This window comes from Corapipo altera, unplaced genomic scaffold (assembly GCF_003945725.1).
Source record: "Corapipo altera isolate COAL_440 unplaced genomic scaffold, ASM394572v1 44b, whole genome shotgun sequence".
Classification (NCBI taxonomy): domain Eukaryota; kingdom Metazoa; phylum Chordata; class Aves; order Passeriformes; family Pipridae; genus Corapipo; species Corapipo altera.
Window position 1 is genome coordinate 2,315,961 of NW_020884932.1, and position 12,853 is coordinate 2,328,813.

The 12,853-nt window shown below is 46.7% G+C and overlaps 1 protein-coding gene across 1 annotated transcript; it reads right to left on the reverse strand.

The window, feature by feature from the left end:
* Nucleotides 1-6,041: 6,041 nt before the first annotated feature.
* Nucleotides 6,042-9,250, reverse strand: LOC113954755 (C-C chemokine receptor type 8-like). The gene is made up of 3 exons (XM_027659504.1): nucleotides 9,123-9,250; nucleotides 8,966-9,028; nucleotides 6,042-7,931 (listed from the first exon to the last, which is right to left on the reverse strand). The coding sequence occupies exons 2-3, from the start codon at nucleotides 9,017-9,019 to the stop codon at nucleotides 6,852-6,854; spliced, it is 1,134 nt and encodes a 377-aa protein (XP_027515305.1). The 5' UTR covers nucleotides 9,020-9,028; nucleotides 9,123-9,250; the 3' UTR covers nucleotides 6,042-6,851.
* Between the last annotated feature and the right edge of the window lie 3,603 nt (nucleotides 9,251-12,853).

The window sequence follows — 12,853 nt, forward strand, 5'->3', positions numbered from 1 at the left end:
CTAAAGCACTTAGTAAAGAGATGTCTGGCCTGAAGGACCAAAATGCTGCTCTCCCTAGCTCACTCTGCTTTCACTTCCATGTGGGAAAGCCTGACGGTGGTGGTTTTCTACAAAAAGGGGCTATCTTGGTTCTCAAGAATTTCATTGGAGTCCCTCTGCAGGGCTGATGGGCATCAGTACTGGCCTGGGAGTAACTGTTCTGTCTTTCCAGGATGGAGGCCCGAGTCCCACGGGAGCTCTGTGATGCAGAGCTGCCCCACCCCACATGGCTCAGCAACACAACATGTACCATAGCTGTGACTGCACTGAACCCTGCTGGACACTTTCAATTTCTCCAAAAGTCTTGTGGAGGTGCAGCCCTTCCACAGCAGCGTCCTGTTCCTCCCATGCTGTCTTGCAGCAGAGCCCAGCTGGCAGCTTTTGATGTAGCTGTAGGCACCAGCTGTTCACACACACATACAGCCCTTCACAGAAAGCATTTCTGTGCCTCGCTTCTGAGAGAAAACCCAGCAGAGGGAGCCTCATCTCTTCATGCCACTATTCTGGAGAGATGCAAGGAGATAATGGAGCTCTGGCACTATTCCAGACACCAGTGGGAGATGCATTTATTCTTCACTGAAAACATGGGGAGGAAAAAATTACCCAGAGAGAGGAAAAGAGAAGATATGTCTAGGGATGAAAGTGTTTCAGCCCGAGGGCTGCTGAAGAGAAGATCCATAGAAAGATGAAGGTTTGCACACCTTCTACAAACAGTAGGGGTGTGGCCCAGAAAGACACTGAAAGTTAAGAGAAACATTTATTCCTGCATTAGAAATGACATGGAAGGGATAAGGACACTGGAACAGTTTAGTGCTTAGGCTCACTCATGCCTTGGTGACCACATCTGTATTCCTGAGCCGTTTGTTTGCCTTCCCTCACTCCAGCTGTCACAGAGAGGTGGTGCTCTCCTGCCCTGGAGAGGTGACAGAGGCCTAACCAGGTCTCCTGGGGAGGTGTCCTCCTCCCTTGGGATGGGCGATGTGCACACCAGCTGCTCAGATCCTCCTGTTTCAGTGTGTACCTGAGTTACACCAGTCTCTCAGAGCACATTGCTGAGGCTGCGCTGCTTTCGAGGTTGGCTCCAACAAAAACAATGAGATCCAAGAAAGAGGGGAGGAAGCCATTGGTGGGGCAATCACATTCATTTCCTCCTGGGCTCACCCAGGCAAGAGGAATGGCTGCTGTTCAAAATGATGAATAAAGAAATGCCTTTTCTCCCTCCTTCCCTGCTTTCCGTCCTCTCTCTCTCTCTTGTGCTGCTTATGACAGCTGAAGCTCTTAGGTACATTTGCACCAGCACCACCCCTCTCTCTGTAGACACATTGGGGCAGTGTGGTGTTGGGGACGCCAAGATGTATGAGGATGGTGCAAGAGGCGTGCAGGTACAGAGACACAGAAGCAGACGTGGTGAGTGAGGGGAGTGGAAATGTTGCCTGCCTTTCGGTGAGCGTGGACAAAAGACCGAAGGAAACCACCCAGCATTGCTCTTTGCTCTCAGCCCAGTTGAATACCTGAGCATTAGGGAACAAAACCCATTTCCTTAACTCCTTGTTGTGTAGGAAAGGCATTGCCTTCTGACAGCTGGTTTCCAAACATTTCTTGACACATAGGTCTCTTTACCTTGCTGAGTGCTGCAGTCAAGGCTGGTGCTGAGTCGAACACAAGAGACAATTGGTACTTTTGCAGTGTCCTGGTGGTCTGTGTTCGGTCACGGCTGTGTCCTTCCTTTCTGTCCATCACTGTACTCATCCTCACATGCTGCATGTGCATTCACACCTTCTCTAAACTCAAGCATGTGGAGGATTACAGAGACTGAACACTCTCCAAGGGTGCCAAGTGAATTAAGGGATAATTGTCTTGCTGATCCAGAGGTGCATGCACATGTTGCACAATCATTAATATTACTGGGAAGACTGCCTGGATACTGGAGTATGGCGAGGAAAAATGGTGTTTTCTGGAGTAACAGAGCAAACATTGCTGTTTGCTTGGTGGTAGGCTCCTCTTGCATATAGCTCATTCTACGTGGTAAGCGTGACCCAGCTGCTTACCTGGCATTGCACTGGCTGCACTGGCTTCTGGAAAGCACAGCAGACCCGCACAAACCGTCCTGGCAGCCACAAGACGAGCACGGCATTGGATCAGACGAGGTCCCAGCAGACACACTCGTCAGAAGTGGCTGAGGAAACCCAAATCACGCTACTGCTCTTCTGAGGTGGGGATTTCTGTGACGGGTCTCTGTACATTTTGGCGTGTCAGCTGAGGCAGCAGAAACACGGATTTATCTAGAAGTGCACAGACACGCAGGAGCTCACTGCTCAGAGGCTGTGTATCAAAACTGACGCATGACAGCAGCAGTTTTGCTTTGCCCAGCATTACTTGCTGCCTTTAAGGGACATTAACCTTTAAGGTACATTAACCAGAAACACATGTCAGCCCACACATTACAGTTAAATATGACATATTCAGACTAAGGTTATAATTACCTTTCAATTTCCCAAACTATTTTTACATCCAGAGAGAATACCTAAAGTCATCTTTATATTTTTTCTGTCATGGTTCTTTCTGGATCCTTTACTGGCACAGTTATTAATTTCTATGGTGCTTCATTACTGGAATACATATATATTATGCATATATACATATATATATATACTGGTGTATAAATATATATATATATACATACTGGTGTATAAATAATTGGTGTTTTCAAGAGGCTGAAAATAAAATAGGATTATCCTCAACATGATACAATTAACAGGGCTTTTGGGAGTTTTGTGCATGTTAATGCAGGCCCATCGAGGCATGGGGGTATCTTTCAGCTAAGAGAAGCATGAGACACAGATACCCTTCATTAACCTTTCTTTTTTTCCTTGTTAAAATTTTGACTGGTTCTGACCTCCAGGTGTAGCTAGATGGTACCACAGCAGAAAGAGGTAGAGTTGTGCTGCTGGCTGGGAGGACTCCTCCAGAAAGGATCAAGTCAGAAGCTCCCATCCTCATCACTAGACTGTGTGCAATGGCCTGAACAAGTGACTTGAAAGCCAGAAGCTCTGCCAAGGATTTAATTAGTGTTGTCTCCATGTTGTCTTAGGAAGGAGGCTTCAGTATAATGCCAGAAAAGGCCAGATGTGGATGCTGTTTTGGAACAAGATACTAAGACTATCATTCCCTGTGCTAAAAGCAGCAGTCCTGCAGCTCAGAGCTGAGATGAGGAACAATCTGCTAGGCCCCACTTCACACTATTTTCCAAGGGATCTAGCAACACCATAAGCTAACATGTCGTCATACATCCCACTTTTTGCTGGTACAGTTCAACAGCATGGTCCCTAAACATACCCTTTTGTTCTCTACCACTGCAGCACAGGTTTGCACAGTGTGTTAAGTGACCATCAGGCAAGACGAGCCCCCCTGATGCCACTGCAATGCTCCAGCCTGTTAAGGCCTTTCCATCCACACATGCAGAGCGTCATGGGTGGCATCAGACAAAGATTCCGTCCTTCTAAACAGAGACTGTCTGTAGAAGGGACCCTCTGTGCTAGTAATACCAATAAACTGAAAAAAAATAGTACGTATATTAGGTTTAAGCTTGAATATAGGTAAGGGTTATGCTGGTGTGTTTTAAGAACAAAACTGTATCTGACTATTTGATGTGCCAACATCATCCTGAATCCTCTTTAACCTGCATCATCTCAGCAAAAAGAAAAAACAAGATCAGGATATGAAAGTAAGTAGCAGATATGAGCAGGACCAATATAACAACTGTGGTGGGTATTTTTTACACAGTAGGTAAAAAGGCACCAGGGCTATGCAGGATGCTCTGGTCTATCCTCAGCTTCTTGTGCTCTCAGTTCTTGGGAAGACCTTAAAATTTCCATTACCCTCAAGCTGCCCATCAGCTTGCACAAATGCAGGAAGATGTCTTCTGCTCTCTATGCCCTCACAGGCACGGGCAGGGTAGCAGACTGCTCTCAGGTTTGTCCCTTCAGAAAGAAGAGGAGCTCTGTAATCTGCAGGAATGTTCCTGGCCGCTCACAGCTACACAGGGCAGGTCCTGCCAGCCATACACCCTCCGGATGTGGGTCTCACCTTCGTCCTTTGCACAGGAAGGCAGCGATAGCAGCTTAAAGCAGCTGGGTCAGGAGGAAAAGTTGAGGTCAGGTCCAACTCAGAGCTCCCGGTGTTGCTGCTGCAGTAGAGGAAGGCAGCTGCCTCTGGCAGAAAATCCACTGAGCTGCAGAAAGTTTCTCGCACTTCTGCACTAGGAGGGTTTGCAAGCAGTATTGAGGCAGCAGCAGGAGAGGATGTCCTCCAGTGAGAGCTAGAGAAGTGAAAGACTTTGCAAAGAAGGCTCTGCATGTTTATGTTACCCTCACACCACCAGGTTACAGCCCTTGTGGGGAAGCCCTGGGTTACAGCCTCACTCCAACAGCAATCAATGAAAGCTACACAACAGCAATCAATGAAACCTCTGAAAGGAAGGAGATATCCCCTAGCAGAATGCTCAGTAACACCAGGGAAAGGCCACTGTCTTGCAAGCTTGGGCAAATGGGCTCCAGCACCTGTCCCACTCACACAAGAGATGCACGACAAAGCTGTGGGGCTGCAAAAATCATTCCCACCTCTTGTGCTTCAGCTGAGCAAGTTCTGATCTAGAGGGTTCATACTGTGAATTTGCAGAGGAGATAGCTGGTGCTGTCCTCTAAGCCCACGATCCTTTGGCTTTGTCCTGAATTTTTATTACTCACCTTCTAGAGCACCTGACTGTTTGCATACCCAAAAAAATAGCCTGGCTGCCCGAGGGTGGTAGAACACTGAGAGGCAGGGACTGTACTGCTGCACCTGGTTGCAATCCTGCTGCTGGGACCTAGGCAGCAGCTGAACCTTTTCCTCTGGCCACGGTCTTTGCTTTACAATTTGGGAAACGTGTGTCATGGCCTGCATGAGGTAGATGTATTTCTCACACACCGTTCATTACTGGCCCGCTTGTGCAAAAGATTTCACCTTGCAGATTGCAAATGGGAGCACACATTAAAATTGTAAATGCCATCTGAAGAAGATTAGTGGTTTAAAAGAATTTTATTTTTGTTTTGTTCTGGTTATTCGAGGGAGTAAGCCCAAGGGTACTCAGTAGGTATGGAAACACTACAGGGGCAGATGCTTACAGAAATTAAATTTCTAAAATAAAAGATAATCTACTTTCTGCTTCTTCCCAGCTAAGGAGGAATAGGAAGGGAAAGAGTAGAGGGAGAGAAGAGGCAGCCGAAGGGATTGTCAGTTTTGTAGAACTGTCCAGGCCATAATAAATGCACAAGCTGAAAGAAATAAAGAAGAAACAGGTTCTTTGGGTGTAAGAATTGTGCAATTACACTGCATGCAGTACCTTTATTAGAAAACTTAAAATATGGTGATATCTTGTAGAGAGAAACAGATCAGAGATAGAAGTTTCAGAAAACCATTGCATTTATCTATCAATATTTCTATATATAAAAAAGATATTTCTATATATACACACATGTATACATGTGTTTTTATTTGTGTATATTTGTGTTTATTTGTGTGCATGTGCAACTTTATATACACATCTATATGTACATAGTTATATGAATCAGTAACCATTCACATATAAATCAGCTATCAAGTTGGTACAGTAACTAGGAGGCCAAACCCAGTTGTACGCTCAAGAGCAGTGACCACACTGGCATATCAGTTGCTTAAAGTGTTCAAAAAGTTCCCTCATGGGGACATGTGAGTGCCATCTGTGTTTTTTAGGAGCCTCTGGCCACGCAAAACCAGCCAGTGCTGTTTGCTTTAGATACCACCTGAGTTGCAGGATGCTTGAGGTATTACCCCTATTTTTGTCTCTCTCTGTCCTGTTCCAGGCATCTGCAGAACAGCCAGCCCCTCAGCCAGCAGGTCAGGGCTCCACTGAGAGCAGACACCACCCTGGCCAGTGGTTTACCAGCCAGCAGGTCCACAGAAAGCTTTGACATAGGACTCTTACCACTCTCTCAGCTCACACTCACTAATTTTTCCACTCTTCAGCCTTTTTCCTGGTAACTATTCCTCCGCCTGTTCCTACAGGTCTCATTCATTCCTGTAAGTGCTGTTTTTTGACACTCACAGCATTATTTATAGGGCTACAGCTTCCAAACCTTTCCAGCCAAGAAGCTGCAGGCCCTGGTAACAGATGGGGTGTCAAGATCATACTTAGATATTAATTCACATTGATTTCACAAAAACACATGGACAGCATTTATTTCTTTGTTGCTTATCCAATTATTCACTAGGCTCTTTTTGGGCTGAAAGCCTCATTCAGACATGTCAACTGGGAGTCAGTCCCTGCCATGACACCTTAAACTTGGATACCATTTCCCTCCAAAGAGCAGGTTCCCACTCCTGCAGTGAGCCCCATCCCTGCTCACAAAGCCAATTCACTCTGCTGAGACCAGGGAAGGAGCAGCCAAGTGTCCAGAGTTCGGAAACATAAAACAGTTCCTTTCAGTACTGAATCTGAGAGGTGGAAGATATGTTTCTAAGGCACCTTTCCATGCTGCTCAGGCAATGTGGGAGTCTGCTGGTAATTTCCACCACCCTTTTATGAAGCAGGCAGGGCAGGCTGTGCTAGGGGAAAAGGAGGGAGATGCTAAAGAAGACTCTAAAAAGTAACAACACTAAAAGCAAAATCAAGCAGCTGCTTCCACTTTTCCTGTCATAAAATGTTTCACAAATAGTCCATCTCTGTGGATTCCCTTCTGGTAGGATTTCTCAGCTTTAGGTCACCTGTCCAGGATGATAGTTTTTGACTTGTAGTTCTACAAGACTGTACCAACAGAAGACGACTGTGAGGACCTTGTGTGCAGAGAGGAGTTCTTGTCCAGGCTGCGTCCACTGAAAGCTCTGTAGTCTTTGCAGATCAAGAGAAAACATGGAGATTTTCTGAAAGCTTCACAGAGATGCTTCTTGAACTTCTCACCCACAAAGGCATAGATAACTGGGTTGAGGCAGCAGTGGACAAAGGAGAGAGCCTCAGCCAGCTCCACAGCTAGGTCTAGCCTTTGGCTTGTCTGGCAGTCATCAATGATGTACATGTTCCTTAGAGAGTCCAAAAAAAGCACAATGTTGATGGGAGTCCAGAAGAGGAAGAACACAATTACAACAATAAAAACCAGTTTTATTGCTTTGTACTTGTTCTGGGTATGGCACTTCTGCAGGTTTTTCAAGATGCTGTGGTAGCAGAAAATGAGGACACCAACAGGGATCAACCACCCCAGGATGTTGACTTCAAAATTACTGAAAGTCTTCCAGCCATTGTTGCCACCAGGATAGTGAGGGATGCATTTAATCTGGTTATTGTCATTTACTTCCTGGTAAAAAATTAAGTCTGGCATTGATGCTAAAATGGCAATTACCCAAAGAACAAGGCTGGTGATAGCCCCATGGGCAGCTGTTCGAATCTTCAGAGCATAGACAGACTGGACTATGGCCAAGTACCTGTCAATGCTCATGATGGTTATGAAGAAGACGCTGCTGTAGAAACCAATGAAATAAGCTGAGCTGATGATCTTACACATAGCATTTCCAAAAGTCCATTGACTCATAATGGAGTACCGAACCAAGAAGGGGAGGGAGAAAACAAAGAGAAGGTCAGAGATGGCGAGGTTCAGCAGATACACGTCAGTCATGGTCTTGATTTTCTTGAAAACTGTTAGAACCCAAATCACCAAAGCATTTCCCACAAGGCCTACCACAAACAGTAGGGAGTACAGCACTGGAAAAAAGGTAGATGAAAATGCCGGAATATTTTCAGTATTACAGATGATGCCCAGGTCTGGGTAGTAGAAGGCGGATTCATAGGCTGCAGGGGAGTCAGATGTTGGCAATGTGTAACCCACCTGTTCAAGCACAAAGAAGTTCATAAGACCCAAATCCCATATTTAACCTCTTAGTAAATATACTAGGCACAAGTCAGCTCATGCTAAGCCACATGAGGACAAAACAGCTGTGCCGCAGCTGTGGTACAGGATGCAAACAAGGAATGAACATGAGAGACTGGTCCTCCCCTGCAAGATCTGGGATGAGGTTCTTGCACCAGAGGGGCAGAGGAGATCAGAATGCAGCTGACTCCCCTGACTCCTTGTGGAGGCATGCCCCATTCCTGAGTCGAAGTGGGGCACTGGGGCCAGAGACAGCGCCCATCCCCAAACCAACAATGAAATAAGCATGGCCCAGGGGCTGAGAGCCCCTGATATGGATTTTGGGGTCCTATTTCATGTTTCCTTCTGAAAGGCGAAAGGGAGCAGGGCTCAGAGAGAAACTGACATGTAAACATTCATCTCCTAAAAGCTTCACTTCCAGTTAGTTGAGTGCCAAAAATAGCCCTCTATGGGACAAGTTACTTTTGCCTAGGATTCCTACACAATTCAAGCAGTTTTCAGCTGTAAAGGTGCCAGCACTTACAGGTCACCAGTGAGTGCTGCACATCACACTTTCTCGCCACCCCAGGTGAGATCAACAATAGCAGCTCTGGCCCATGGGGTGACTTCCCAAAGAGTAGATGGGGCTTTCTGCCTCTTCCTCCCTCCTTCCCAGCTTTGTCTTCTCTGCAACCACCACATCCCTGGGCAGTACCTGTGACAGCAAAAAGCTAAAGAAGATGGATGCCAGCACATACCCCAGTCAGGATATCCTCCATAGGACACTCCTAGCACTACCTCTGCCCTCAAGGACAGCCTTTTTCCACAACACAATCTCATCAGTCAAAGATACTTTCACTCAATGTTTTTTTTTTTAACAACAATGACACTGATTTCTTCTAAATCCTCATCATCTCTTTCAGTACTATATGTCCCCATAGGCAAAACTAGACCTCTAAGATGTGCTACTGGCCTCAGCTTGCAGGGGAGCAACCCGGTGGAGAGTGACTCACCGACATGTCCTCAGAGCCGCCTCTGCCCAGCTGGTATGTCAAGTTCCTCTCCATAATCCAACACTGTGTTTAAAGAGTGCAAAAAAATTGTCTTTATATGACATATTTTTAAGAAGCAGGCATACCTTCATTTATTATATAGGCTGGCAGTATTTACCTGAGCTTACGCTGCAATGCCAAGCCACAGGCAAGGTCCTCGCTGCTGCGGTGCACAGTCCTAAAATATCTTTTCCTCTTTGTGACATGTGTTACAGCCTCTGTACTTGACACTTAGAGGAACGGAAACATTTCAGGTTTATCTCTGAATAATCAGTATGCCTTTTACTTTGGGCGTTTAAATGAACGTCAGTGGAAGAGATTTGCAATTTCCCCCATGTGTCTTTGAAGTGTCCCCGTCTTTCACCTGGGTGCCCCCGTCCCACCTGCTGCCCCTGTTCTGCAGTTTCTCTGGCTAGGAGAGATAAAGTACCACTGCCTCTCCTCTGCTCCAAGAACTTTTGGTGAAGATGTCTGAGGGGAATGGTCCAATACTGCCAATAGCCAGCATTGGTAAAGGGCACCATGTTTGCTTTAACATTTCTCCTTGGAAGGCACCTTCCCACCACAATCACCCAAGCACAGACAGAAATACCAAAGGGAAATGATCATAGAATCATAGTCATTTAGGTTGGAAAAGATGTTTAAGATCATCAAGTCCAACTGTAATCTGAACGCTGTCAAGTCCATATGACCCTTTCTTCCCAAAACATGCACACTTTAGGATGGTCTCACTGACAATAAAACCCTGAACAGCACTGAATTTTCACTAACTCTACCAAGTACCTACTGCCACCATATCCCGACCCGACACGGCTTCTATCCCATAGCTGTGTCTGATTTTCCCAACAACACAAGATACATGGGAAAGAGCAGCGCTGCTGAGCAACAGGTAACATCTGAAGTGTGTGTTATCTCCTTAAATACTGCTGCTCCTCACTATAGCTTGGTGCCATTACTGAAATTCAGCCAAATCTCATAACTTTTTTGTTTGTTTTGAACAAACAGTACCTCACTGGGCATCAGTCCACAGATGTGCCACTAAAGATCCTCACTTGGAATGGTCTCTTGTCTCTCCCAAACTCTTTGAATGTCCACCTGCATTCACCATTGCTCCAAAGGCAGGGGGTAAATATCTGTGAATTAAGAAAATCTGCAACTATTGCACATGTGGTGGTGATGATTGGCTTTCTTTGTCCGTGGTGGGCAGAGTGATATTGGTCAAAGTTCTATACATGAGTCAAGCCAATGACAACCAAGCTCTAATGGGTATTAACTCTTAAAATACCTGAAACTTGAAATCAAAACCAGGAACACATTACTTTGTCACAGGAGTTACTGACAGTGTTGAAGCTGAATCTCCACTATCCATATGCAGGTTTAAAACAGCACTCAAATTAATTAGTGTTGGTGGCAGAGAGTATACCTAGGAATCATTCAATGCGGAAAAAGATGTGTTCACCAAATGGGAATTTGGCAGTTCTGTGCCTCTCATCTCCTAAACAGACATAACAGGCTGCCTGAGCACAAGGAACAAGCAGCCCCAGCAGCTCTGAGACTGCTAGGGAGCTGTGAAGTGTCCAGGCATCTCCCAATGAAGTAGGAACAGAGGCTCACAAGCCACCCCATGCAGTAGCTGGGACTGAGGATGACACCTTGGATGTTCATATCACACATGTTGTGCTTGGGGGAGGTGTTTCACTGAGCCTGAGTGGGAGAGGAGCAAGCTGCCTGTGACATTTGCACAGAGCCTGCGACAGGACATCCTCTGGTGCCTGCACTGGTCAGCACAGTCGCAGCAGCACAAAACACCCCCAGCCAGAGATGCCAAAGTGACCTCTGCTTGCAGCTTGCCAAGCTTCACCCCAGGGTCTTCCTATGGGGAAAGCACTGGCCAGAGGAGACCAGATGTCAACATGCATCAGTGATAGCAGTGGCACAGGCCACTGGCACCTCATTCACAGAGGAAAGACGTGGCCCAACGCCCCTCTCTGGGAGACCTTGGCTGTGTCCTGCATGGCAGTGGGAAGCCCTGTCTGAAGGAAGCCCAGGAACAAGGAAAATTTGCCACCAACCCCATCAGAAAGGTCATCAGTGCCTTGCTCCTTTCAAAGAGTGGTGCCAGCAGGAAAAGAGAAAGAGGATGAGCAGGAGGAGGACAAAGAGGTAGGTGCCCATGAGAAACAGAGAGGGGTACAGTTGCAGTTGTCCCCGGGTAGCCACCCTGTGAGCAGGACAGTGCCTGAGTGCTGGTGCTGCTCCCACTGGCATCATGTCTCAGCTTTGGATGGGATGCCCTGCTTTCACCTACCCACTCCTTGGCTTCACAGGGGCAGTTACAGTATTATGGAAATTATTACAGCACATGGAAAATGAATAGTGGCATGAGAGAAACTTAACCTGTTTCTTCTGAACATACCCTCAGCAGAAAACATCCTACAGGAACTGCAGAGTCAAACCCTCCCAGCTGCAGCATGGCAGTACAGGTTCACCTGGGAATCATTTTGGCTTGGGTCAAAAGCTTCAAAATGCCTTTTGTAACTCGTAACCCCAAATTTGGCACCTTAAGTACCTGAGAGGTGCTTGGCTGCAGCAGTGCAGAGAGAAGGGTGGTGCTGGTGGCCACAGTGACCTGCAGATCCCTGTAAAGCCCTGTGCGATCCTCCTGTGGAAGATGTCCTCACAGCACAACATATGCAGGGAATGTGTTTCACCTCCCTGGTCACAGCCAGGTGGATTGCATCAGTGTCACCTCAGAGGTGATATTTGTCAGACTGCCATTTGGACCATCTGAGAGGTCTTCATTCACTCCACGGCCTCAGCCCTGTTGGCTCTAACATGGCAATGGGCTTATTGACCAGTGCTGTCACTGTAAATGTTTTGGGGCATGGGAGGGAAGCATCTCTCCTTCACTGGAAGTGCCTCAAAGTAGTGTTTGGCTCTACAAAGAAGTTTGTCTACTTCGGCAGAATCAGTAACACTTTGGCTCAGGAAAAGGGATATTTGGGACCATGATGAGACCATAGTGTGAGACAAGTGAGCAGGAGAGACCAAGGATTCAGTCATCCTATACCTAAATCCAACAGTGCCTGGGCACCCCAGCTGCACCCACCCCTGAGCAGGGACCAGTCCGGATCCAGCTCACTTTTGCCTCCCCATAGCTTTACTGAAGAATGAACGTGCCACCCACTGGTGGCTGGAAAGCCACCACAGCTGAGTTGTCTCATTGCATCTCTCCAGGACAGCAACATGAAGGGATGCGGCTCCCTCTGCTGGGCTTTCCTGCAGAAGTGAGGCACATCCCTGCAGAGATGTGATCGGTGGCGCTGCTTCACCTCCATATTCATCATGAGGCTTATTTTAAGGAAGAAAACTCTTCTAGGTCAACAGCAAGACAAAACCTGGACAGTGCTGTTACTGCCATGGTTTCATGCTGGATGAGCTCTTCCTTTGGATGCATACCATTTGGCCAGTGTTGTTGCAACCCCTTTTTGCTTAGAAAACCACAAAAAAGTCCATTGTTGTTCCACCCAAATGCATGGACGGATAGGATCCAACCACATCAGCTCTATAAAGAAACATTTCAAATGCATCACTTGAGTTTGGCAGCTTTATTAGAGTTGTTAAGCTTATTCCTCTAAACAATCTACCTACGCAGTCTCACCCCAGCACAGCCAGAAACATGTCAAAAAAAACAGCCAAAGCAGCTTTTCCAAAATGACACATATCTCCCAGCCAGCTTCCTTATATAATCAATTATATAATCAATGATGATGCACTGGGTTTACATGGTAGTACCCAGTTCCAGCCAGCTCCAAGATGGCTCTGCTGCTGGCCAAAGCTGAGCCCGTT

What these genes read in the sequence shown, in the direction of transcription:
- LOC113954755 (XM_027659504.1), bottom strand. Translation starts at nt 9,019, where the DNA reads ATGGAGAGGAACTTGACATACCAGCTGGGCAGAGGCGGCTCTGAGGAC. An exon ending in GCGGCTCTGAGGACATGTCG is followed by an intron (nt 7,932 to 8,965) that starts GTGAGTCACTCT and finishes GTGCTTGAACAG; the next exon opens with GTGGGTTACACATTGCCAAC.